General features: G+C 37.1%; 1 protein-coding gene across 3 annotated transcripts in view; it reads right to left on the bottom strand.

Moving 5' to 3' along the window:
- The window catches only part of HAO2 (hydroxyacid oxidase 2), a 48,864-nt gene that overhangs the window by 12,061 nt on the left and 11,356 nt on the right, over window positions 1–25,447 (bottom strand). For 2 of the 3 annotated variants that reach the window (XR_012481403.1, XM_074263234.1), the window contains exons 2-7: window positions 14,768–14,887; window positions 9,022–9,165; window positions 7,494–7,645; window positions 4,095–4,378; window positions 1,167–1,376; window positions 400–558 (exon numbers count right to left, since the gene is read on the bottom strand). Coding sequence is in view for 2 of the 3 variants with exons in the window: in XM_074263234.1 (XP_074119335.1) it covers window positions 400–558; window positions 1,167–1,376; window positions 4,095–4,378; window positions 7,494–7,645; window positions 9,022–9,152 (936 nt within the window). In the remaining variant the exon portion in view is untranslated. The remainder of the gene's footprint in view (window positions 1–399; window positions 559–1,166; window positions 1,377–4,094; window positions 4,379–7,493; window positions 7,646–9,021; window positions 9,166–14,767; window positions 14,888–25,447) is intronic. The other variant, XM_074263235.1, reaches the window with a different exon arrangement.

The following is a 25,447-nucleotide window of genomic DNA, read 5'->3' as shown; positions in this document are numbered from 1 at the left end:
TGATTTTAGCCCCATATTAACTTTGCATTCTCCAGAAAGAACAATGAAGAAATGAAATATAATGAAAGAGATAGAAATAAGATTACTTTTACTTGACCTTGGAGAGCAGAACTAAGACCAAGTTATAGCATAGATTGTACTTTTATGTAAATGTATAATAGAAATAGCGCTGGATTTGCTCTGAGTCCAAAGACCTGAGTTCAAATGTCAGCTCCACCATTTATTTACAAGCTGAATGATCTCGAATAAGACCTTGTATCTCTCTAGGCCTCAGTTTCTATATATCTAAAATGAGATGACCTCTAAGTATTCATTCTGGGACTAGATCTTGGGCAGTATCTCAAATAAGCTGAGTGAGCAGACGCATTTTAACCGATGTATTCCTTTCTATTATCTCACCTTGTAAGTGAGTCCCCATAGGATTGGCCTTCCAAGGAAAATGCACCTTGCACCAAGTGCTAGTGCTTTCAATACATCTGTTCCAGTTCGGATACCACCATCTAAGTAGACTTCGATTCTTCCTTGCACAGCATTTACAACTTCTGCCAGGGCATCAATCTGAAAAGAAAAGCATGTTTGCCCTTACTGATCTTGATTCTTTTTTGCAGAGATGGGGAACTTGTGGAAAGCAGGGCATCCATGGATGACTTCCTGAGAACGTGATGACACAATCTATTGATGTAATATTGCCTAAATTAAATTTCTCTTTCAATGCCATACCAACCAAACTACCAAAGCCTTTCTTAATATTCTGGGAAATGTTTTTTTGATTCACCTGGAGCAACAAAAAACTTAAGAATGTCAAGGGAAATTATTAATGAAAGAGCTTGCATCAATAAAAGAAAAATACTGAGATCGAACCTCACATCTTGTAAATTGGAAAAGATGACAAAATAATCAATGTTGGAATTCCTGTGGGAAGATGTAAAGATAAGAGATATCTATAAAATATTCCACTATAATGTGGACAAATGGAGAAGAACCATATACTCTTAGTTTTATAATTTTGGATGCACTTTTATGCTTTATTATTAAATGATTATAGCTGCTAAAATAGTACAAAAACAGACATATGGAAGCGTGTTGAAACATGCAGCAAATAAGTAAATACATAGAGATGTGTGAGAACAGAAACTATGTTTAACATGCAAATAGTAGCCACTTACTGAGGCTGGAACTGTATCCAGCTGCCTTCCACCGTGATTAGAGACTAAAATACCCTGCACGTTGTAGCTTATGGCCAGTTCAGCATCCTCCTTTGTTAAAATTCCTTTCAGGATGATGGGCATTTGTGTTATGCTCCTTAGCCAGGCAATGTCTTTCCAGGAGGCAGATGAATCAATTTTTGAGACTGGGAGAAGAGACTCTGAGTTTTCCTTAAATGTGACAAAAGGAAACATCACATTATTGTGAACCACACTTTTGGACTACAATACCAGATCAAAGCTTTTGATATAGGCACCAGCCTTCTGAATCGGATTACTATGAACTGTTAGCCCCACCCACAAGGTTCTCTAGTAGTTGAACTTTCTTGCCTTTCCAGTTTAGATAGACAAATAGTATTCTGTTTATTTACTGACATCCCAACCTTGCTTTTCACCTCTAGGATCAAATATAAAATCTTATTTAATTTTCAAGTCTTTCAAGTCCTATCCTATTCCTATCTTAGAATCTTATGCTTTGCTCCCTCATCCCCTTACTCTATTGTCCCAACCTACTACCTTTTACCTCACACATAATCCCTTATCGCTTGGCTCTTTCTTTTCACTGACACAGATTGCCCAGAATGCTTTCTCTGTTTAATTTTATGTCTTGGCTTCCTATAAAACAACACAAATCCTGCCTTCTACAAAAGTCTGTTTTCAGTCCCTCTAACTCTTTCCTTCCGAGATAATCTCCTCTTTATACTATATATATCTTGAGTGTACATAGTTGTTTGCATGTTATCTCTCACATTAATTATTGGTCTTGCTATATGACACTAACACATAGACTATGACTCCCTTCAAACAACTAAAAACAAATATCACCCATAGGATATTAGAGACATATGTTATGGTGGGATGTGAGTATTTGGAAATGCCTGACCAATGAGGAACTCGGGAGGAAGAGTACAAGATGGCCAAGTGGCAAGTTTGAAAGAGACAGGTGAATAGCCATAGGGCTTCACCCATAATATTGTAAAGTTTGGAGAAACGTTGGTTTGGATTGGTAAAACCCTCTAGCACTTTAGATGAGCTTTTAGGAAACAAAGTTTCTGAGCTATACAGGATATCCTCTGTACTTCTGAGTTCTGTCCCCAACTTATCATAACTGCTGTAGCTACATTCTTCTCCTTTCCTCATCTTGACCACTTGATACAACACAATAATTCCTGGGTCCACTAAAAATGTATACTATATCATCTCAACCGGGCTGTCACAGCTGTTAGGTAATTTTTTTCATACCTTCCTAGTTGATTCAATATTCCACTTATCACAGTGGTATTTCCAAATCTTTTCATCTCTCCTCAAATTTCCCATGACTTTTCCTCATCTCACCTTCTCATCTTGCTTCATATTTACTGAAAAAAATCTGAAGCTTCTTGTCAAGAATTCCCACTTGACAATCATTTGTTGACTTGAAATAATAGTCATGGAGGGTTTTTTTGTTTGAAAAGTTACAGGAATAATAAGTAGAGTCATGGAAGAATAGCTTGATATACTTCCAGGAGCATGGTAGTGATGATTTGATTATACTTTTTGGACAAGAAAGAGACAGAAGGGGCAGAATGTACAGAGGAAGCAGCAAGGAAATTGGTGAGAAGATAAACAGGTAGTAAAGAGAAGCATGGTTAGAGCTCTCTTAGATGTAATAAGCTACATATGAACTGCTCCCTCAGAGAATCAGTCAGCCTGTCAGTCAATTAGTGTTTATTAGTCATCTTCTATATTATCAGACATCATGCAAAGTGCTGGGATTACAAAAAAAGGCAAAAGGCAATCCTTGTCTCCAAGGAGCTCATAAGTCTCAGGAAGACAGCATGCCAACAACTATTACAAATAAGACATAGACAGGGGGTAAATGAAAGAAAATCACAGAGGGAAAGCACAGAAATTAAGGGAAACTGGGAAAAGCTTCTTGCAGAGACTATAGCCAGGGCTTAAAGAAAGCCCAGGCAGTGGTAAGGAGAAAAAGAATTCCAGAAAGGGGAATTTCCAATAAAAATACCCAGAATCTAGAGAAGAATTGTCTTGTTTGAGAAACAGCTTACCTTCTAATGGGAGAGACAACATGAACATATCTAAATATCTATATAATATGTACATAATGAAAACATGAAAGGTAGGGAATTATAGGGCAGGAATCAGAAAGTTTTCATGGAAGGTTGAACTTGAACAAGTCTTAAAGAAAATTAGGGATTTTGGTAAGACATTGATTGCTATTTTTAAAAGGTATTTATCTATGGTCTAGGTTAGCCCAAATTGTCACTGGAGAAAAATTCTCCCAATTCTGAAGTTCTGCAGGTTCTAGGTACACCACTTTGATCATCTTAATTTCATCATTATATAATGTCTACTTTCTCTTCAACTCATTCTTCCTCAGAGACTAAGGTAAGTCAAGGATGATAAGGAAAAAACACACTCCAAGTCTAACTGACAACTCCAAAGATACTGAGTCCAAGATCTGAGCATTTCATAATGCTACCATAGCTGCCTAGTTATTGCAAGTCTTTCACAATTGTAAAATTATTTCTAAAAACACCAATATCACCAGAAGCAACTCTGTCTTTATCATTTTTCTTTTCTTCTTGGGATACTCTGTCTTTTAGAGCCATAGACTCTCCATCTAGTCTTTCATTCCATACAATTCAGAATCTGCTCTATGACATGGCAGAAGGGTCATTCAGTTTCTGCTTGAACACTCTACCCCTCCCTACCCCTTATCTGCCCTGCTTTCAGAAACAGTTAGTGAACTCTTTCAGGAGGCTGCCTATTCTACTAGCTCACCTCTTAAATGTTTGAAAGTTTGTTCTCCTTTTAAGTCAAATCTGCTTCTTTGTAACACTCACCCATTGGCTCCCACCCCTAGCTTCCACGAAATATTTCCCATACCTCAATGTCCACATTGAAGTTTTTCATTTTTATTGGTTCTGGCAAAAAGAATCTGTTGCGCTTGTCTTGCAATCTATTGCCCAAAGCAGGAACATCTACAGTGAGGACTAGAGCTTTGTAGCCTAGGGCTTCCATTTTCTGGACCAGCTTCTTTGTTATTTGCCTGTCCTGTTGTATATATAGTTGAAACCATCGGAGGCCATTGGGAGCACAAGCCACGATGTCCTCATAGGAGCATGTGCAAAAAGTACTTGTAATATAGCAGATATTCATAGCTTGTGCAGCTATAAGAAACAATCAACACAAGAAATGAATTAGAGAAGATTTCATAGAAGTCCTGGCTTGGAAGTGGCAAGCCCGTGGTATAGAGCAAAGTTTCTTAAACTGTGGGTTGTGACTCCATATGGTGTCACATGACTGAATGTGAAGGTCTCAAAATTATGATTAATTATTTATAATGTTTGATTCCATTTTATATATCTATATGCCCAGGGTTGCATAAAACTTTCTCAGGCAAAAATAGAGGTTGTGAGTGGGAAAAGGTTAAGGAGCGTTGGCATAGAGTTAAATCTATTACCACAGTTTGTGATGTGATTTGAGAAAAATCGGTGTCATCTTTCTGCCTCAGTTTCTTTCTATGTCAAGGAAGATATTTGACTATAAATGCAGAAATGCTGGAAAAATTCCCCAGTTCCATCTATTTCTTCTAATGTAACCACATTAAGTGATGAATATGAGTGGTTCCAGTTGTAGAAATGAGGGGGCATAGTAGGAGTCGAAAGGAATTTACTCATGTTCACCCACGTATCAAATAAACTTGAATGAGTTCCAACAGAAAAGAAAGTAGGCAAAAAGCCAGATATGATCCAGATATGATCCAAGGTAGAGGTGACAAATAGGCAGCTTACAAAAATATCTCTCTCTGTCTCTGTCTCTGTCTCTCTGTCTCTGTCTCTCTCTGTCTCTGTCTCTCTGTCTCTGTCTCTCTCTGTCTCTCTCTGTGTCTCTGTCTCTCTCTCTCTGTCTCAGTATCTCTCTCTGTCTCTGTCTCTCTCTCTCTCTGTCTCTCTCTCTCTGTCTCTCTCTCTCTCTCTCTCTCTCTCTCTCTCTCTCTCTCTCTCTCTCTCTCTCTCTCTCTCTCTCCCCTCCCCTCTCTTCTTCGTCCCTCTCCTTTTCTCTATCTCTCTCTGTTTCTCTGTCTCTTTTTCTGTTTCTGTTTCTGTCTCTCTTTCTGTTTTTCTGTCTCTCTCTCTCTCAGTATCTCTCTCTGTCTCTGTCTCTCTCTCTGTCTCTCTCTCTCTCTCTGTCTCTGTCTCTCTGTCTCTCGCTGTCTCTCTCTCCGTCTCTGTCTCTTTCTGTCTCTATCTCTGTCTCTCTCTCTCTCTGTCTCTGTCTGTCTCTCTGTCTCTCTGTCTCTCTCTGTCTCTCTCTCTGTCTCTGTCTCTCTCTGTCTCTGTCTCTATCTCTCTCTCTGTCTCTGTCTCTCTGTCTCTGTCTCTGTCTCTGTCTCTCTCTCTCTCTCTCTCTCTCTCTCTCTCTCTCTCTCTTCCCTCTCCTCTCTTCTTCGTCCCTCTCCTTTTCTCTATCTCTCTCTGTTTCTCTGTCTCTTTTTCTGTTTCTGTTTCTGTCTCTCTTTCTGTTTTTCTGTCTCTCTGTCTCTGTCTCTGTCTCTCTGTCTCTGTCTCTCTGTCTCTCTCTCTGTCTCTGTCTCTCTCTGTCTCTCTCTCTCTCTCTATCTCTCTCTCTCTTTGTCTCTCTGTCTCTCTGTCTCTCTGTCTCTCTCTCTCTCTCTCTCTGTTTCTCTGTCTCTGTCTCTCTCTTACACACACAAACACACACATATACACAGGTGCAATTTCCTCAACTATATAATGGGGATAATAACAGCACCAACCTCCAAAAGTGTTGTGAAGGTCAAAATAACATAATAATTATAAAACATTTAGCACAGTGCCTGACATATAGTAGGTACTTACTCTAAATGCTTTTTTGCTTTCTTCCTTTCTATTCTAGCATGCATATGGATATGACCATTGCATTTGGTGTTTGTTAATTTTGGAATAAAAACAAAATATTAACAAACAACATAAAAAGCCTGATGATTATGAGCAACCAGGATTTATAGGTCAGTTACTCCAGGAGCTATCTGGAAACTGATAGGTTATGCAGTAATGATTAGTATTATTTGCTTGGCCTAAAGTCGGTGGACTATTGTTTAATTCAAAGGTGTTTTATTTTTGCCTATGGAGATGAAAGGGTAGTTGCAGTGGTTTAAAAATGATTTTGGGGTTTTAGGGTACTGTAAGCCCCTTATGGGGCAGTCATGTGATGTGGCAGCCCCAAAAATAAATTGGGCTGCAATGAGAGGCAGATGTTCTAGGAATAGGGAGGTGATGGTCTCTCTGTAATCTGCCCTAATTAGATCTTACTTGAAGTATTGTTGACAATCTAGAGAGTGTCCATAAGGAACCAAATAGGATGCTAGATAGGAGGCTAGAATTCATGTTATGTGAGGATTGGTCAAAGACAGAAATACAAATATGTTTATCCTGGAGAAGAAAGGACTTGAGACATATAGATTTGAGGAATAGTATTTGAAGAATTGATGGGCTGTTATTTGGAATAATAGCTAGAAAGTTTGCAAAGTTCTTTAAATTTACTTTTCACAACAAACCTACACTATAAATGCTATTTATGGTCCCCAGAGGATAGATGGGGAAACTGAGGTAGAGAGATTATCCAGGTCTATTATTATAATATTAATTATACAATCACAATTAATTAATATTATATTAATATATATTATGTTATATTATATTATCCAGATTATCCAGTCTATCCAGGTCACACACTAGGCAGTGCCTGATGGAGGATTCAAACTTGGCTTCCTTTGACTCCAAGGACACCACTCTACCCAATGTACCACATAGTCATCTAGAAGAGAAAATAGATGTTGCATTTATTCACAAAGAGCAAAACTAAGAACTAGGGGTAGAGGCTTTGCAGAAGCAAATTTAGACTTGTCACAAAAAATATTTCCCAACAATTTGAGCTATCTAAGAGTAGATTGAGTTGTCCTAAAAATGGTGGGTTCTCCCTCCTTGGAAGTCTTCAAGAAGAGACTTGATGAACATCATCAGTAATGTATGTTTTGGTGAGGATTCATTTTAGTGCGTTGGACTAGATGGAAAATGAGGTCTCTTATAACTCAAATTCTGTTGACCCATACCAAAAAAGGGTAGATTCTATTCAGGAATACATGGCTAATTTTTTAGGGCTAAATGTGGGGAGGTTAGTGTTTTCCCTAAGAGTTTGGGTTACACTCCTTACACCATGATTTTTCTCTAAAGCTCAAGGACTTTATGCAGACAGGAAGGAATCTTTGGGATTCGACAGTACCTTTAGCTGTACTCTGTTCTCCATCAGGCCAACAAAGGCAATGGAAAGCAGTGGGTCCAATGCAGACCGGAAAGCTGATCTCAGATCCTTGGATGGTGGTCCTGGTGTCTACCACAGACACATCTCTTAGGATACGGGGACGGAGATGGATTCTGAGGCACAAATAAATAAGGTTACCTCCTTGGTTAATACACTATTTAGTCCTAGGCTCTTTGGATCAGAGATTCGGGGAAGTGTCTGATTTCTGAAAACTTGTGGTCTCTTTTTGGGGACAATGTGCAAAATGACACAGCATATAAATGCTGGAATTTGAAGTCAGATCCTCTATCTCTAAGCTTCCCATATTAGAAAGAATATGGCAAAGTGGAACATTTAGAGGCAATAGAGCTAGTGGATGTAACCTAAAATGGATCAAGATGAAGATGTTTATCTAGAGGCAGCCAAGTAGTGCAGTGGAGAAAGTGCTGAATCAAGAAGACCTGAGTTCAAATCCCCTCCCAGATGCTTACTAGCTGTGGGATTCTGGGCAAATTACTTAATCTTACCTTATCTGCAAAATGACATCTACCGGTAAGGAGTACTATAAAGATAGTATGAGATACTATTTGTAAAGCACTTTGCAAACCTTAAAGTGCCATATAAATGCTAGCTATTGTTACTTGAAAACAGTTGTTAAGTCTTTTCTCCCTTCCTAAACTTTTACATTTTTCTCTTTTCCAGATTAAATCTGTCCATTTCCTTCAACCTATTCTTATTGGAAACAGACTCTAAACACTTCCTTGTCTTGGTTTGTCTAAATCTTCAGTGCCTTGTCTCCCAGACTAGACCAAAAACACTCTGGAGGTTGGGACCAGGCCATTCCTTCTCCCTTTGTGTCTGTTATTGAGGTTATTTCTTGCCATGCTGAATATAAAATGACATTTCTTATGCGTCTCTAACACTGCTCTCCCAAATTTTATACTCTATGATTTAATCTAAATCTGCCCCTGTTTCTTCTTCTCCTTTATGAGAGATACTTAGGGATCTAATAAAAGGACAGGAGAATGGAATTGGGTTAAATATAATTGACTGTATAATTGGTGATCCTCCTTAACTCTATTCTCCTCTTGAAGGATTAGCAACCTCTTATTGCTAGAGAGCTCTTTTGTCATTTCTCTTCAGCCTTTTATTACCAGGAATCAAAGAGAAGGAGGAGGAGTAGGAAGATGGGAAGAAGGAGAAGAAGAAGAAGGAGAAGGAGGAGCAGGAGAGGAAGAAGAAGGAGAAGGAGGAGCAGGAGAGGAAGAAAAAGAGAAGGAGGAGCAGGAGAGGAAGAAGGAGGAGAAGAAGAAGAAGAAGAAGAAGAAGAAGAAGAAGAAGAAGAAGAAGAAGAAGAAGAAGAAGAAGAAGAAGAAGAAGAAGAAGAAGAAGAAGAAGAAGAAGAAGAAGAAGAAGAAGAAGAAGAAGAAGAGAAGAAGAAGGAGAAGAAGAAGGAGGAAGAGGAGGAGGAGGAGGAGGAAGAGGAGGAGGAGGAGGAGAAATAGCAAACTTTTTATATGCTGAAATATTCTCATCTCTTGTGATGCATTCATCAGCTCCTCCTTCAATGAATTCCCAAGTGGACTTAGGAAGATGGTCTTTGGCATATGCTTTAAAGTCAGACAGGCATAGGAGAGCCATTTTCTGGAAGGACCTTGAAAAAAGAACAGTTAAAACTTGTCAGATATAGGGCAGTGAGGGAAAAGGAAATAATAGTTAGTTAAAGAAGAAAAATCAATCCCTGTCATGTTTGCAACAATAGTCACTTTAGACTTTTGCTAACATAAAGTAAGGGACATACTAACATTGCTACCATAGAACAAGAAAGAATGGATTCTAGTTTTTCCCCATGCTCATGGGTTCTGCCCATTACTGTGGGTGTGAGTTTACATTACTAGTAAGTTGACCCTGGCCCTAAGGTAGCCCGGGTAGCAGAAAATGTATTCTTCCCCATAGGGTTGGCAGTGCAAGTGCAACAAGGAGAATAGGAACACTGATGAATCTGGAAAGAGACCCTAGTTTCCATTCCACAGAATGGAAACAAACCACACTGCTATATGTTTTATGGATACTTAGCCAATTAACGAGGAGACTGAATTGTTTTGGATTAAACTGGCTTTTACTTTGTGGTGAAAAGGACTATTGATGAGATTAATAGAGTGAATATAGGGAATAGAGCAGTTGGGTCTAGAAGGCATTATGCAGTGATGGCACTCAGGGTGTCAGTGCTAAATCTTACTTCACTCATGTTTAAGTTGAGGTAAGTAGGAATTCAAAGCTGTCCTTGGTTAAAAATTATATTAAAACATATATTAATAAAATGTAGACTTATTAGAGGTAAGACACTGTGCTGGGTGCTGGGTGCTCTTGGTTTTGCTCTTTTTGCTCTTTATTATTTCATGCAAGTCTTTCCATATTTTTCTAAGATAATTGAGCTCATCAATTCTTATAGTACCGTAGTATTCCATCATACCATATTCCAAAATTTGTTTAGTCCTTTCTTAAGTACTAGGCATCCCTGCAATTTCCAGGCTTTTTTGTCACCACAAAGAAAGCCACTATAAATATTTTAGAACATATAGGTCCTTTTCTTTTTTTCCCTAATGAATTTGGGAAACAGACCTAATAATGGTATTGCCAGCTCAAAGGGTAGTTTTATAACTTCTTTGGACATAATTTCAAATTGCTCTTCAGAATGGTTGGATTAATTCATAGTTCTACCAACAGTAAATGTGTCCCGATTCCCCATATCCTCTTCAACACTTATTGCTTTCTTCTTTTATCATTTAAGCCAATCTTATAGGTATAAAATAATACATTTTAATTTATAGTTCTCTGGTCAATAATGATTTAGAGTACTTCTGGCTTTCATCTTTAAGAAAGAACATGAGATAAGCTAATCCCACCTCAGGTTGCTGAAGGAAAAGACGTCAATAAGGAAGAAGAATTATACTGCATACTGAGGCATTTTGCTAATGTTACTATTTATGTCCTGTACAACCTGGACAACATACCAGCATCATGCCAGGAAACTGAATTGCTTCCATTTGATATGTCTTAGAAAGATTCTGAAGATTACCTGACAAAATGAGGTATGGAACAATGAGGTTATTTATTGAGCAAAACTGCCAAACTTTCAAATTACTACAGGGAGCGCAACTCTGATGGGCTAGCCACATTCGAATGCCAAAAATACATTTGTCTGAAAGATTATTATAAAGCAAGTGCTCACATGATGATCAGAAAAAGTGATACAGGGACACTCTCAAAGTCTCTCTGAATAAATTTGGAATTCCTTCCTCCCTCCTCCTTCCCTCCCTCCCTCCCTCCCTCCCTCCTTCCCTTCCCTCCCTCCCTCCCTCCCTCCCTTCCTTCCTTCCCTCCTTCCCTCCCTCCCTCCCTCCCTCCCTCCCTCCCTCCCTCCTTCCTTCCTTCCTTCCTTCCTTCCTTCCTTCCTTCCTTCCTTCCTTCCTTCCTTCCTTCCTTCCTTCCTTCCTTCCTTCCTTCCTTCCTTCCTTCCTTCCTTCCTTCCTTCCTTCCTTCCTTCCTTCCTTCCTTCCTTCTTTCCTTTCTTCCTTCCTTCCTTCCTTCCTTCCTCCCTCCCTCCCTCCCTCCCTCCCTCCCTCCCTCCCTCCCTCTCTCCTTCCTTCCTTCCTTCCTCTCTCCTCCCCACCCCAGTCTATGATTCTATGACTATGAATAGAATCCATTCCCCATTACAACATACTCTTCTGGCTAATGTATGTGAGGACTCTTTCAGCTGATTTATTATTATAGTTATTCATTCCATAGATCATATGCCCCTGCAATCTGGAAAATCCATGTAAAAATTTTTGGCCCTCCCTTCATATCAAAAAAAGAAGATTGAATTATTATGGCATTAAGAGATACAATATGTTGATATTATACAATATTATACATATATTTTATAAATGTCTGAATTTCTAAATGTTTTCTGTGTCATCTGCTGGCCTTTGTGTATCATCTTTGATTTCCACAAAACTCCCCCCAAATCTCCATTTAATTTCTTATGTTATCCTGTGATATATCAAAACCACAATGGGGAAAGTCATGATGTGGAAGGGATGATTGTACTACAATTTCACATTGTTTAGATTTTTCCAAAAAATGTTCATGGCCAACATAAACTTTTGTTAATTTCTCATTTTAAAATTTTAGTGTGGTCAAGCAATGTTGTTCAATTCTTTTATAATCTCATGCTATACTGTCCTTCCACTATTATCATCATATTATAGATCTTTGCTCTGACCAATCAGTGATGACTTCATGCACAGATGGTTGATTGTGATCATGTCATAGGATTTCAATCTGCAACAGACTTTAGAGTTTATCTAGTTTAACCTCCTGACTTTACAGATGAGAAAACAGTCCCAGAGAATGAAATTACTGAGTCCTTCCTAACTTCTTAAATTCTTTCCATGATGTCACCATCCTTTGAATCAGCCAGGTGTATAACTTGAGATACACTTTGGACTTTTCATTTTCCTTTACTCCACATATACAAACATATCCTCATTATACCTTTCCCCTTCTCACACCTATTTTCTGCTCTTCACCCTCACTGAAGTCCTTATCACTTCTTGTCTGGATTATTGTATTAGTTTTTAAAATAAATTCCCTGCCTCAAAACCATCTTCAATCCATTTTCCACATCATTGATAGATAGATATTCTTTTTTTTCTGTTTTATTTTGTTTTTTTAAATTAATTTTTATAATTATAACATTTTCTTTTACAGTACATATGCATAGGTAAATTTTTTTTTTTTACAACATTAACCCTTGTATTCCCTTCTGTTCTGAATTTTTCCCCTCCTTCCCTCCACCCCCTCCCCTAGATGGCAGGCATTCCCATACATATTAAATTAGATGGATATTCTTAAAGCACAGATTTGACCATGTCACTGTCCTGCTCATAAAGCTTTAATAATTCCATGTAACCTCTGGATGAAATACAGATACCATACAGATACTCTAGGGGACTTCTAGGGCCTTTCCCCATCTGGCTCTAGCTGAACTTTCCAGATGGTTTAGAAATCCCCCCCTTGTACTCTACGTTCCAGCCATTTTAGCTGGAATATTCTCCTCACTAAGCACAACAGGGCTAGGCTAACCCCCATGTAATATTCTTCCTCTTTACTTCCACCTCTTAGGATTTAAGTTCCCTCCAATATTCAGCTCAAATTCTGTTCCCCTTTCCTGCTTTCCCTGATGTTAGTGTGCCCCTCTTAGAAATTTACTTTTAATAATTTTATAGAGATTTTCCATTTCCTTACTTGTACACATATTACTTTCTGCCCAAACCAGAGTAGAACGTAATGTGAGGATCAAGGACAATTGGTTTTTATCTTTGAATTCCCAGCCTGGCACACAAAAGTTACAATATATTCTTCTTGTGATATTCTAGTGGGGAATTTCCTATATTAGTTTTATTTGATTCAAAGTTTAGACACTTATTAGACAACAAATGTCCCTGTAAGGTTAATGCGTCAAACTCTTATCAGCTACTTCCTAATAACAGCATGACTATCAACGAAATTACAAATGAAGGTCCTTGTCTATGACAGAAATATGTGGCTTTTGAAACTTATCAAGGTAAGAGAGAAACAAATGTGTCCAAGGTTAGGAAAATGGAAAAATTGGGGACAAACAATTACAAAGAACATTTAACACATAGGTTGTGGATTTAGGATTTCGAGCTGAGACAGACTTTATATATTATTATACTACCTGTGTGACAATAAGCCTCAGTTTCCTCCTCAGTAAGATGGGAGTATGGGATGGAGTGAATAAGCATTTTTATGGTTCGTATTATGTTTATGTACTAAGGTACTGTGTTAATCATTTTATATCTTATTTGATCCATGTAACAATTCTGCAAGCTAGGTGCAATTATTATCTCTATTTTATGGCTCTATTTATTTTTATTTTTTATTAAAGCTTTTTATTTTAAAACATATGCATGGATAATTTTCAGTATTCATCTTTGCAAAACTTTGTGTTCCAATTTCTTCCTTCCCTTCCCTTCATTCCCTCTCCAAGATGGCAAGTAATCCAATATATGTTAAACATATGCAATTCTTTTATATATATATTTCCACAGTTATTGTGTATAGCTCTATTTAGAGGTCAAATGACCTGCCAAAAGTTACACATTTAGTAAATATCTGAGGCTAGATTCGAACAGCTTCCTGATTGCAAATCCAATGCTCTATCTACCATTCGACAAACTCTTGCTGGACTATATGACTTTTCTGGTCCTTCAATTCTAGATATTATGATCCAGTCATTTTGATTTCCTTTCCTTGTCTCCCTAGCACTTAGCATAATGCTTGGCACATAGGAATAAGTGCTTAATACATGCTAGTTAACAGAATGATTCCCTTTATTTTATAGGGGAGGAAGCTTCTGGGGGCCCAGAGAGTTTAAAGTAGTAAGAGGCAGAGCTCAAATTCAAATGCATATCATCTGACTCGAGGAGATCCAGTTCTTTCCCCAATGGACCACACTATTGAAATGTGAACCTGGTTCATCCTGATTCCATATACTCTTATCTTTCCATTATACTATGGTCCCTATCTTTCAAAAATAGGATTACCAGCATATAAAGTTACAGTTATAGATGTTACAGTTTTAGAGAAGGTATGTATGGGCTGGCTCCTCCAGCCCTTAGATGACTCAAGGGAGCAAAAATTCACTAAGGGAGAAATGCAGCATGTCCTTGTATGCCAGAATAAGATTTGTTGTTTCTTGTATTCCCCTCCTATATCCTATATAAGAAATTATATAAAATGGTTGAAGAACATTTTTCAGGATCCAGTTGGGTAAAGCCAGTGGGACTGAGACAATTAAAAGGGTTGAATCTATAAAGGTAGTTTACCAAATAGCCAGTCTTCGACCATGTGGAAATTATAGATCAAATAGACCTTCTAAGGATTATTCATCCCACTGTGTTGGAAGAGTAACTTTTCAGTACCTTACCTCATATGATCCTCTCATTATGGAGATCTTCCCCCCCCCCCCTGCCCATGAAGGCTTACATCTGAGGGAAAGTGACAATCAGTCTTCCTTGGGAGTACGCTTCCTTGCACTGCCCTCAATTTGATTTTTTGAAGGTTGAGTTTTTTATAACCCACAACCCAGAGGATCTGAGGGAGGGTAGCTTCCAGACTCTGCCCTTTTCACACTTGTCTCTCTTGGTGATCTAAATCACTGAGCAGATAGACAAACAGCAAACCTGATTCTTGTTTCTCTTGTGGTAATGGGGCGGTGGTTTCCAGATAGAGCTTGGAACCCTCCAACAATACACCGACCAGCTCGCTGCAGGATTTCCTAGGAAGCTGAAGATTTTCCTAGTCTGGATTGCAGAACAAAAACAAAAAATGTGAACCATGCTTCATTGTCTGATTTTTTAAAGTGTGAACTATTTGCTCTGGGAGTTAATAAATTATGAAACCAGACTGAAGTTTAATTTCCAAATGAACTTTGTCTTGTTATGTAGAGAGGTCCGATAGGACTGGTGAAGGGTTCATATTCCAATTGTCCAAAAAACAAAAAGAATAGAGTTCCACAGACTAGGCAGTGAGCCTGGCTTTGGTTTCTGGCAAAGTTCTAAAACAGATTAATAAAGCGATGGTTTCTTTAAGCCTCTATAAAAGAACATGATCACAGAGGGCGGTCCAGCTTCCAACAGGAGCAGGCCATGGAAAATCAACTAAGTTTCTTTTTCTTTAAAGGTGACTAAACTGGGGGAACAGAGAAATATTCTAGATATAACTGGCCAAAATTTTAGCAATGAATTTGCTAAAATAAATTATATTACCAGGTGACCCTGGAGAAGTCACTTAGCCCTGATCACCTCCTCCCCCAAATTGTCTTATTCTCATGGAAATGTGGAGGAATGTAGACTGGATGGCAGTATAATTAGATTTTGAGCTCGTTGAATAGTTGTTAGTGGTTTAAATGTGAATTTGGAAGGTCTTCAGAAGAGTGTTCCTTTGTTTTGTTTAACATTTTATTAATAAGAGCTAGTATTTATAGCATTTTAAAGATTTATAAATATTATAATAATATATTGCATACTATCATATTTCAATTATTATTATAATATATAACATAAATATTATAATGATATAAATTTATTATCCTCAAACAATCCTAGGAGATAGGTACTATTATTATCTTATTTTACATATAAAAAACTGAGGAAAACAGATTGAGCGACTTGTCCACTCTTGAATACCTAGTGAGGGGGCAGGATTTGAATTTAAATGCTGTTTCCAGTATTATCCACATATTAAGGACTTGGATAAGGACAAAAATCTGGGAAGAGTAGTTAAGATACTAGTTGTCAGGATTTTGAGAATCTTCGTAAATTTAACGGATTCTACAGAAATGAAGTTTACTAGAGATAAATCTAGTCTTATACTTTAAAAAACAGTACCACAAACACAGATAAAGAAGGCACAGTTTACTTGGAAAAAAAGGTGGGGGTTTTAATACATTACAAAAATTTAAAGGAATTAATAAATTTTAATTAATTTTTATAAAACTTAATTCTAATTAATAAAAAGGAATTAAAACTTAACAAGAATGATCATTATGACCCAGCAGTCAAAAAAAGCTTAGTGCAATCTGGGATTGTATTAAAAGAAACTAGGTTTTTTTTATAAGAGTATGCTGGAGCCAATTTGAATCAGCTTGAGGTAAACTGATTGTTAAATGTTCATTGTGAACATTTATATCTTAGAAATCGATAAATGCTACAAATCAGGGCTTAATTTACTGTTTTGTTGATGTTCTAGATTAAAGTGGTGCAGAAAATGTTAATGATGCAGATTACACTTAAAAGTGTATTGTGTACACATTTCCCCTCATTCTGATTGTTAACACATTTATTAACACATCACCGATTCTAGTTCTGCTGTATTCTACTTTGGTTGGAGTATTGGGTTCAGTTCTAGACTAGAAACTATCCAGAGTGGGGTAACCAGAATGGAGAAGGAACTTGAGTCTGTATCAGGTGATAATTAACTCATAGAACTGGGGACATTTATATTTTGGAGAAGAAAAGACTTAGTGGAGAAGAGGCTATGATATATCTATCTTTAAATATTTGAATTTAGATATTTGAATATTTAAATATTTTAAATAACCAATACAGTGAAAATGACAGATTAGATCTCTTTGTTTTTTGCTTCACCCTCCTCCTGACTGAATTTTTGGATTTTGCAACCAGATTCCTCTTCTCCTTCCTGTTCCCTTCACCTCTCATTCTCCCATTCTCAAAAAACAAAACAAGACTAAATATATTCCGGTCATGAAACATATAGGAAACAGCTCGGTCAAGGAGAAAACAAAACACTAATGCAGGGGCCAGAAGATCTGAATTCTAGCCCTGTCCTCTTGCTGACTAATTAGAAGGATATGCAGAAATCACATCATCCATCTGTGCAAGGAGAGGTTTCCTTAGCTAATTGTTAGCTGTAATGATGTATGATTCTTTCATTTCACATCCATTCTGAAGAGATGATCCCTCTGCTCTGGACACCCCCTCAATTGTAAAATGAGGAAGTTGGATTCTGAGGTTCCTTTTCAATTCTAGATTTATGGTTAATGTGCACGTAAAATGAGAATGTACACACAAAAAATTTTTATTATAAAGATTAAAAAAATAAATCTCAAATCATCGTTATCATTGAAGACCACCATAACCAACAGTTTTTTTTCCCCTATTAGTAGGTCACATTTCCTTGACACTGGCTCCAATCACTTTTCTCATAAACATCCAGGAATAAAAGGAGGGTGACCAAATATTGGTTATTCTCATTTATCTTTTAAACAGATGAGACTTATAGAGATGTAAAAATATTTTATTGGTGAGTATGGCCCTGGCTTAAAGGAGCCATTCAAAATTTAATTTCTTTTCAAATTTGACTTGGGTTTATTTGAACACTAGATGGCAATATTGCCTCAGAAACTTGGACCAAAGTAGTCTCAGGGCAGTGTCGAAGGAACCTATTTATATATTTATATGATTTTCTTAACTTTTTTTCTAATTTATAAAGAAAAAGAATAAGAAAAAAAGAAAAAGAAAAACAGAAAAGGAATACATAACAAAATGAAAGAGAACATTATCATGTGCCCAGCAGAACCTCGGGTTTTTTTCCTTTTTTTTTTTTTTTTGTTGTTGTTGTTCTTGTTGTTCTTGTTGTTGTTCTTGTTGTTGTTGTAGTTGTTTTTGTTTTTTTTGCTAGCCCCATGCAAACTTCCCAAGAAACAAAAGTATGGGAAAAGCCAGGGATTTTGAGGGCCTTTTTTCTTCCCCTTTTTATGTCCTCTCTCTCTCTCTCTCTCTCTCTCTCTCTCTCTCTCTCTCTCTCTCTCTCTCTCTCTCTCTCTCTTTTAATTTGGTGAGTATCCTCATGCTTTTCCTTCCTTCCACTTGGGGTGCTAGATAAAAGGATCAAGGGATCATAAATCTAGAACTGGGAGGGATTCCATAAGCCATTTTACTGAGTGAGGAAATTGAATCTGTGAGAGTTTAAGTGACTTGCCCAGGTTAAAATAGCTATCTGAAGCAGAATTTTAAATCAGGTTTTCCTCACTCTATGTCTTGTGTTTTATCCACTGTGGAAGAGACCAAGGAAAACCCCAGTGCCTTCATTGTCCTTTCCATTGCCCCTAATATGTTTCTAAAGGTCATCCAGTTATTCACTCTGGAGTCAGGGATAGCATCTACTTTTCAGCCCATTGAGGTCATAAAACCTTTTTGACTCAGTTTACTCATTTATAAAATGTAAACATGACATTTCCAGTCTGCTGAGGTCATGTTAATTTTTTGACTCAGTTTACTCATTTGGAACATGTGGATAATAATAACATCTACTTTCCAGGGCTACTATGGGAATAAAGGAAAACAATATATTTGCAAACCTTAAAATGTTATATAAATGTTAGTGAATTGTGAAGGTATACAATTGTAGATTTAGAGCTGGGAAGACTCTTAGAGGTCATCAAGTCAACTCCCTTCTTTTTATGCAGAATATAGTTAGAGGCTCACTCAATTAGTGCCTCAGGCCAAATTGAATCCAACTTTTCCTAATACTCAGACTAAAAAACCTCTCTATCTCAGGACATTGCCTCTCTAAAGCAAGCATCCCCTCAAATTTGTAGTCAGAGGGCCAAACCTTCCTGTCTCCTTTGTTCCCTCCTTATGAACTCTCCACATCTGTATTTTCTTACTTTTGGGCCTTGTAGGCTCACAAATTTACAATTGGAAGAGAACAAGTCATTTAGTAGAATTCTCTCATTCTACAGATAGGGCAACTGGGACTCAAAGAAGGGACATAACTTACCTAAGCTCACACAGGGAGTATGTGGCTGAGCCAGGATTCAAATTAAGATCCTGTGACTTCAATTGGTTGAACAGATTTGTGTTATCTTTTGAAGATCACATTTCCATTTTAATATTATTCTTCAGTGCCTCAAGTCAAAGGCAAGACTATTTAACTTAGCTCTCCATGCCTTCAGAGCCTTGCATGCTGACTTATTTTCTTGGATTGTTTCTTTCATATCCTTTCCCTTTACATGATCAATACACCCCACCTCAAACAAATGCCTGGCTGTTCTTGAATCAATCCTGACCTTTCCCTGTTCTAAAGCCAAGGTCAAATGCTACTTGTTCTCTGGAGCTCATCATACTATCTTATATAATTATCACCTATATACACAGTGCCTCCCTTCCCTTATATTATAAACTCAATGAGTGTAGGAGCTATTTTTCAACTTTGAATCAGATTCTAAGCACTTCAATACTAAAATGGACAGGTGAGTTTCCAGTGCTTAGCACGTAGTAGATGCTATTATTTCTTAATACCTATTATTTGCCGGGCTGTTTTAAGTGCTTTATAAATACTTTTTCATTTGGCTATCACAACAGCTCTGGGAGGTAGGTGCTATTATTATCCCCATTTTGCATATGAGGAAACTGAGGTAGATAGATGGTAAATCACATCGCTTATAATTGTCTGAGGTTGAATTTGAATTTGGATTTTCCCAACTCTAGGTACAGTTCTTTATCTGCTGTGGCACCTAGCTGCTTGTTATTCTACACATGGCTTTCTAAAATTCAGAAGGGAACAGTTCCAATATTACCAGCCAAGAATACCTGGAATTTAGAAGGCAAAATTGTGGAATCAGAGAAAAGGATTGTGTGGGAAAAAGGTGAAGAACTTACAGATTAAGCACATATTGATCAGGGAAGCATTTGATTTTAGATAAGGTCTGGACTATATTCTATTATTCAAAGAAGGACACTGGTAAGAAAGCTATACATTTACTACATTCCACTGACCAAATAGGGGAACAGTAGACTTATGTGACCAATCACAACATATAGAGGGGTGGGATTTGGGGGGTTCTTTGTCTGAAATGTATAAAAGCTGTGAACATTTTCAAGGGATTGGCTCTCTCCTGCTGTGAATTTGGCTCACAGACCAGGATGGGGTCCGCTTCTCGAGATTCTAATAAATAATTCTGCTTTTCTATGAGTGATCTCTGTAGTAGTCAATTTGGGTAGGTCTTTTTGTTCCAAACAGGATGAAAAAGTAAGACTTGTGGTAGGCTGAGCACTGGGAATAAAAATTAGGTTCTCTTCCTTCTTCCACAGTTGACTTACTTCAGGATTCATTTGTTCAATGGCATTAGTCACATATATTAATTATGTTCTTAATCTACCAACACAGGAAATAAAAAGAAAAAGCAAAAACAGTTCTTGTTCTCAAGAAGCTAACATTCCAATGGGAAAGATAAGATTCACATAGGTGTATATAAGATACATTCACATTAAATGCCAAGAGGGAAAAGCTGTATGGGTATGTTTTTATTGAATTAAGAATGCTCTAGAAGAAAAAAAGAATTCCACTGTAGCATATATGGTCATAGTCACCACTAAATAATTGTCCTATATATTTTAACATATTTAACATGCATTGGTCAACCTGCCATCCGGGGGAAGGGATGGGAGGAAGCAGGGAAAAAAGTGGAACAGAAGGTTTTGCAAGAGTCAATGCTGAAAAAATTATTCATGCATATATCTTGTAAATAAAAAGCTATAATAAAAATAAATAATTGTCCTGCTAAAGGGAAATTATTTTATAAAGTTCAGTTTAATAGGTATGTCACAAAGAAAAAAATGTCGCATTATTCCCAATAGATTTAAGGGAGCATCAAATTCAAAAATCTGTAAAAGTTGGGGAGAGGTGTTCCCTTTTTTCAGGGGTATTAAAGAGTTTTTTTAAATAGCAAATTATTTTGGATATATAAATCTTGTTAAAATCTGGCAGAAGGCTGATACTTAAACTTCATTGGAACATAAAGCTGTTTTCAGGACTACTAATGTAATCCCTTTACATTTCACCTCTGCTCTGTACTGTTCAAATAACTGCCTTATGTGACTGCTGTTAAAATGGCCAGGCTTGAGCCAATGCTTTTTTTCAGTGACCACCCTCTCTAAGAGTTTTGGAGAAGATGATAAAGGCCCTTTCTCTGAAACCAATCAATTCTGACCTGGGAAAGATAAGGATCCATAATATCACAGGGCTTGCTACAATCAACAAATCATCTGCAAACAATCAACATCTCATCTGTAGGGAAAATCTCTTCAATTTGAACTCTCTTCTGGACTTTACTCTATGACAATGGTAAATATATTTGGCAAACATACAAGTTATTATTTCATACCTTGCTTGATATTAATAACTGGAGAATCCTCCGACAAAATTTTCTTTACTGTATCTCCCAATGAATTTTCTATAATTTTAACATATGCTTTGAAGGTCCTCATTAAAGCCTGCCTTTTATTCTACCAGATCAAATGCTAATCTGTTGTCAAAACAATAAATATGGTATCAAGTGGTACAGTGGATTGAATGCTAGACTGAGTCAGGAAGAGCTACATCAAATCTCATTTCAGATACTAGCTATGTGAGCCTTGATGAGTCACCCTTTCTGAGCCTCCATTTCTTCTTTTTCTATAAAATGGGGATAATAACACCTTTCTTACAAGACTGTTGTGAAGACTGGATTCAATAATATGTATAAAGTTCTTTGAAAACCTTCAAAAGAAAGAGATATGTTAAAAATTGTTATTATGGTGAGCAGATTGCATTCTTTACACTAGAATAACATTTGTGAACACTTTCCTGTTACTTTCTTATATTTTTATCAAGAATACTCTTGATAGGTGTGTAGTTTTTTCCACAAATTTTTTTTAAGAGTGAGGGGGAAAATGCCTAAAAGGAGACTAGAGTTATATATTCTTTTCAATCATCCTTTTTTAGATAGCTGTTATACAATATTTTTTTTCCAGTGGTTTGGTAACTTCATTTTTTATAGATCTTGAGAACCAATCCTTCAATGCCCTAAAATCTATGTCAACTCAAGCATGAACCTCTTCTAGATATATTTAATGTAATCCATTAATTGTCCTGTGTTTTCTTTCATGCTATCTTTATTTCATATGAAACATGTTGGGGATTGATATTAAAGATAAATGTTGTGACTAAGGTATGATTGATGAAGAAAATAGCTAGCATTTATATAGAGTTTTCAGATATTCAAAGCAGTTCGATATTTTAATTCATTGATTTTTAACAACAACCTTATGAGATAGGTGCTAGTAATACCATCATTTTACAGATGAGAAAATGGAAGCCAAGAGGTTAAATGACTTTCCCAGAGTCATGAAACTTGGAAGTATTTGAGTTAGGATTAGAATTCTAGTCTTCATGTCTTCAAGTCCCATGTCCTAAACATTGTACCACATGACTGGCCAATAATTTATTATATAAAACATGGCAGATATTTTCCATTTTTGAGTCTATTTTCTCTTTCTAATTTCTTCTTTAAATTCTCTTGGGGTTTTGTTGCTTAATCTCATGCCAGATTTTCAACAAACTCATTTTTCCTTCCACTGTTTCTCACTATTTTATGAGCCCATATTGCTCATAAGTTTGGGATATCCTCCTCCATTTGGTTTTGCAAATAATTTTATATTTTATGCTTTAAACCTGTGTTTCCCTTGGCTACCTTGTCTTTTTACTTGGCAAGAATATCAAGTGTTTGCTGCCTGAGGCCATTTCCATGTTGTGGAAATTACATCAATTACATTTTCACAGGAAATGGTGCTAGTCTGGATTGATGTTTGCCCACATAACTTATATCTTAATGATTTGACTTGGTCATGGATTTTAATAGAAGAAAAAAGTTAAGCCTCTGAAGATGATACAGTGGAGAATCCTGGACTGGAGTAGAAGGGTCAGGAAATCTTGATGCTAGTCTTGGCTCTGTGAGACCTTGGACAATTTCTTTGGACCTGACTTTTTTCATCCTTAATATGAGGCATTAGGACTGGAGTATACATAACATTCCTTCTACCTCCCAAATCTCATGATTCTATTAAGTCCAGAGCACTGGGCCATAGAGGGAGACCAGATAAGTGGTGCTACGGAGAGAACATTAGACTGGAAGTCAAGAACACTTGAGTTCAAATTCTGCCTTGGATATTTGCCAGCTTATGACTCTGAACAAGTCGTTCAGTCAATCAACACCCATTTATTAAATGTCTGATATGTAACTGGAACTCTACTATGTCCTAGGACTACAAAGAAACTACAGTTCCTGCTCTCAAAGAATTCACTCTAATGGGGAAGACAATGTATATAAATTCAATTCAATTCATTAAATATTTATTAAATATCTACTATATGCCAGGCTCTGTGCTAAGCTTTGGAGATACAAATAGCTTATAACCTAATGAAGGAAAGAAACACACAAAAGGGGGGAAGGGGACACTAGGATGTATGGGTATGGTGTTCTGGGGACTCAAAACCAAGCAGGATTGCTGATGGGAGGAGTTTGTTGATCCACCTTACAGTTCTCCAATCAGAGGGGAGAAATAACTGAGGGTGATGAGAAAATGTCAATAAACATGGTGATGAGATTCAGGTGATTAGCCTATCCTGGGTGAGATATGATGTTCCTTAGCAAAGTAGCTAATGGAAAATGGAGAATTACCATTGACACACAAGATATATACTAAATAATGGAAGATGATTAGAGGAGATGATTTTAGCCAGTGGCAGGACCATAAAAGGCATCCTGGAGGAGATGGCACTTAAGTTATAAGCCAGGGGTTTCAAGGGGCTGACCCAAGACTCAGGCATGGTGGATAGTTAGTGCAAAAGCACAAAGGTGGGAAATGGAGTATTGTGCGAGAATATCTACTAGGTCAGGTTGACTCAATTCCTTCATTTAGGGAGGTAGGGTAGAATGGAAGAAGAGTTAGAATAAATAGTCTAAGTTTTGAAGAGTTTTTAAATTTCAAAAGATATTAATTTGGATTGTAGACATACTAATAAACCCTTGGAGTTTATTGGATAAGGAATGGGGTGTGACATCCTAAGATCTGCATTTTAGGAAAAATGTTTTGGTAGCTAAAGAAGGATTTGTTGAAATGGGAGAATTTTGTGGCAGAGAGACCAATTAAAGTCCTTGACAAAATCAAATTTAATTCATCAATTATCAATTAAACATCCAAGTGAGAGGTGATAAGGGCCTAAACTAGAGTGATACTGTTGGGATGGAAAAAAGAGGCTTCTGTTAAGAGATGTTTTGGAGAAAGAATTATAAGATTTGACAACATGTAGATAGAGATAGATAGAATGAGTGAGAGAGAAAAAAGTTGAGGCTGGCATCTAGCTAGTAAATTTGGAAATGAAGAATAATGTTGTTAGTAACCAGGAAATTAAGAAAAGAGAATGATTTGCTAGAAGGGAATGATAATTATTTTTATTTGGGGCATGTTAACACAGAGATACCTAAGAGATAGCCAGTTTAAAATTCTCAGAGGCAATGGATGATGTGGGACTGGTACTCAGAAATAAGACTTGTGCTGGATATAGAGCTCTGGAAATCATCTGCTAAGAGATGATCACTAAATCCATAGTAATTGAGAGGACTCTCCAAATGAGAGAACATTGAGGGAAAAGACAAAAGGAACTAGGACAGAGATTTGGGGAATAACCCTGGTTAGTGGTTGTGACATCAGTGAAGATCTAACAAAAAGAATGAAGAGTCATTAGATAGGAGAAACAAGAAAGATAAGTCAGAAAAACAACTCATGTAATAGAGCGTATTTAAGGGGAGAAGGAGCTCAAAATGTCAAGATGGAAGAGAATCAAGAAGAAACCATTCAATTTGGCAATTAAAGGATCATTGGTAACTTTGGAGAGAACAGTCTCAGTTGAAAGTTGGGATTGGACAAAAGATTGAATTGTATTTAGAAGAGAGCAAGAGTAAAGGAAGTTTTGGCACCTAGTGTAAATGTGTTTCCCTCCACCCCCCCCCCCCCCAAGAAGTTTAGTTGAGAAAGGGCAGGTAGGTAACTGGATGGAGAGAATGCTAGGCCTGAAATCAGGATGATTAATCTTCCTGAGTTCAAATCCATCCTGAAGATACTACTGGTTTTGTGACTCTGGTGAGTCACTTAACTTTGCCTCAGTTTTCCTTTTTATAAAATGAACTGGAGAAGGAAATGGCAGATCACTTCAGTATCTTCGCCAGGAAGAATCCCAAATGGGGTAATGAATATTAAAAAAAATGAAATGACTAAACAACAGCAAAAGCAAAGCAAAGAAAGTCCAAAGAAATTAAACTATAGGACAAAATCTGGGAGGCATGCCTGAATAACACCTAAATAACACTTCTCTAAAGGATGGAGAAGTCATGGTTGGTTCTGAAGGCAGCATGTAAAGAACCTAGGGAGAGGTTGAAGATTAGAGAGAGTGGGGATGATGATGGGAGTCCTGTCCTGGAAAAGATAGTTGAGGATGACATCAAAGGTCTATGTATAAGG

Source organism: Sminthopsis crassicaudata, chromosome 4 (assembly GCF_048593235.1).
Source record: "Sminthopsis crassicaudata isolate SCR6 chromosome 4, ASM4859323v1, whole genome shotgun sequence".
In the NCBI taxonomy this organism is placed as follows: domain Eukaryota; kingdom Metazoa; phylum Chordata; class Mammalia; order Dasyuromorphia; family Dasyuridae; genus Sminthopsis; species Sminthopsis crassicaudata.
This window is presented reverse-complemented; position numbering and strand designations above follow the sequence as displayed.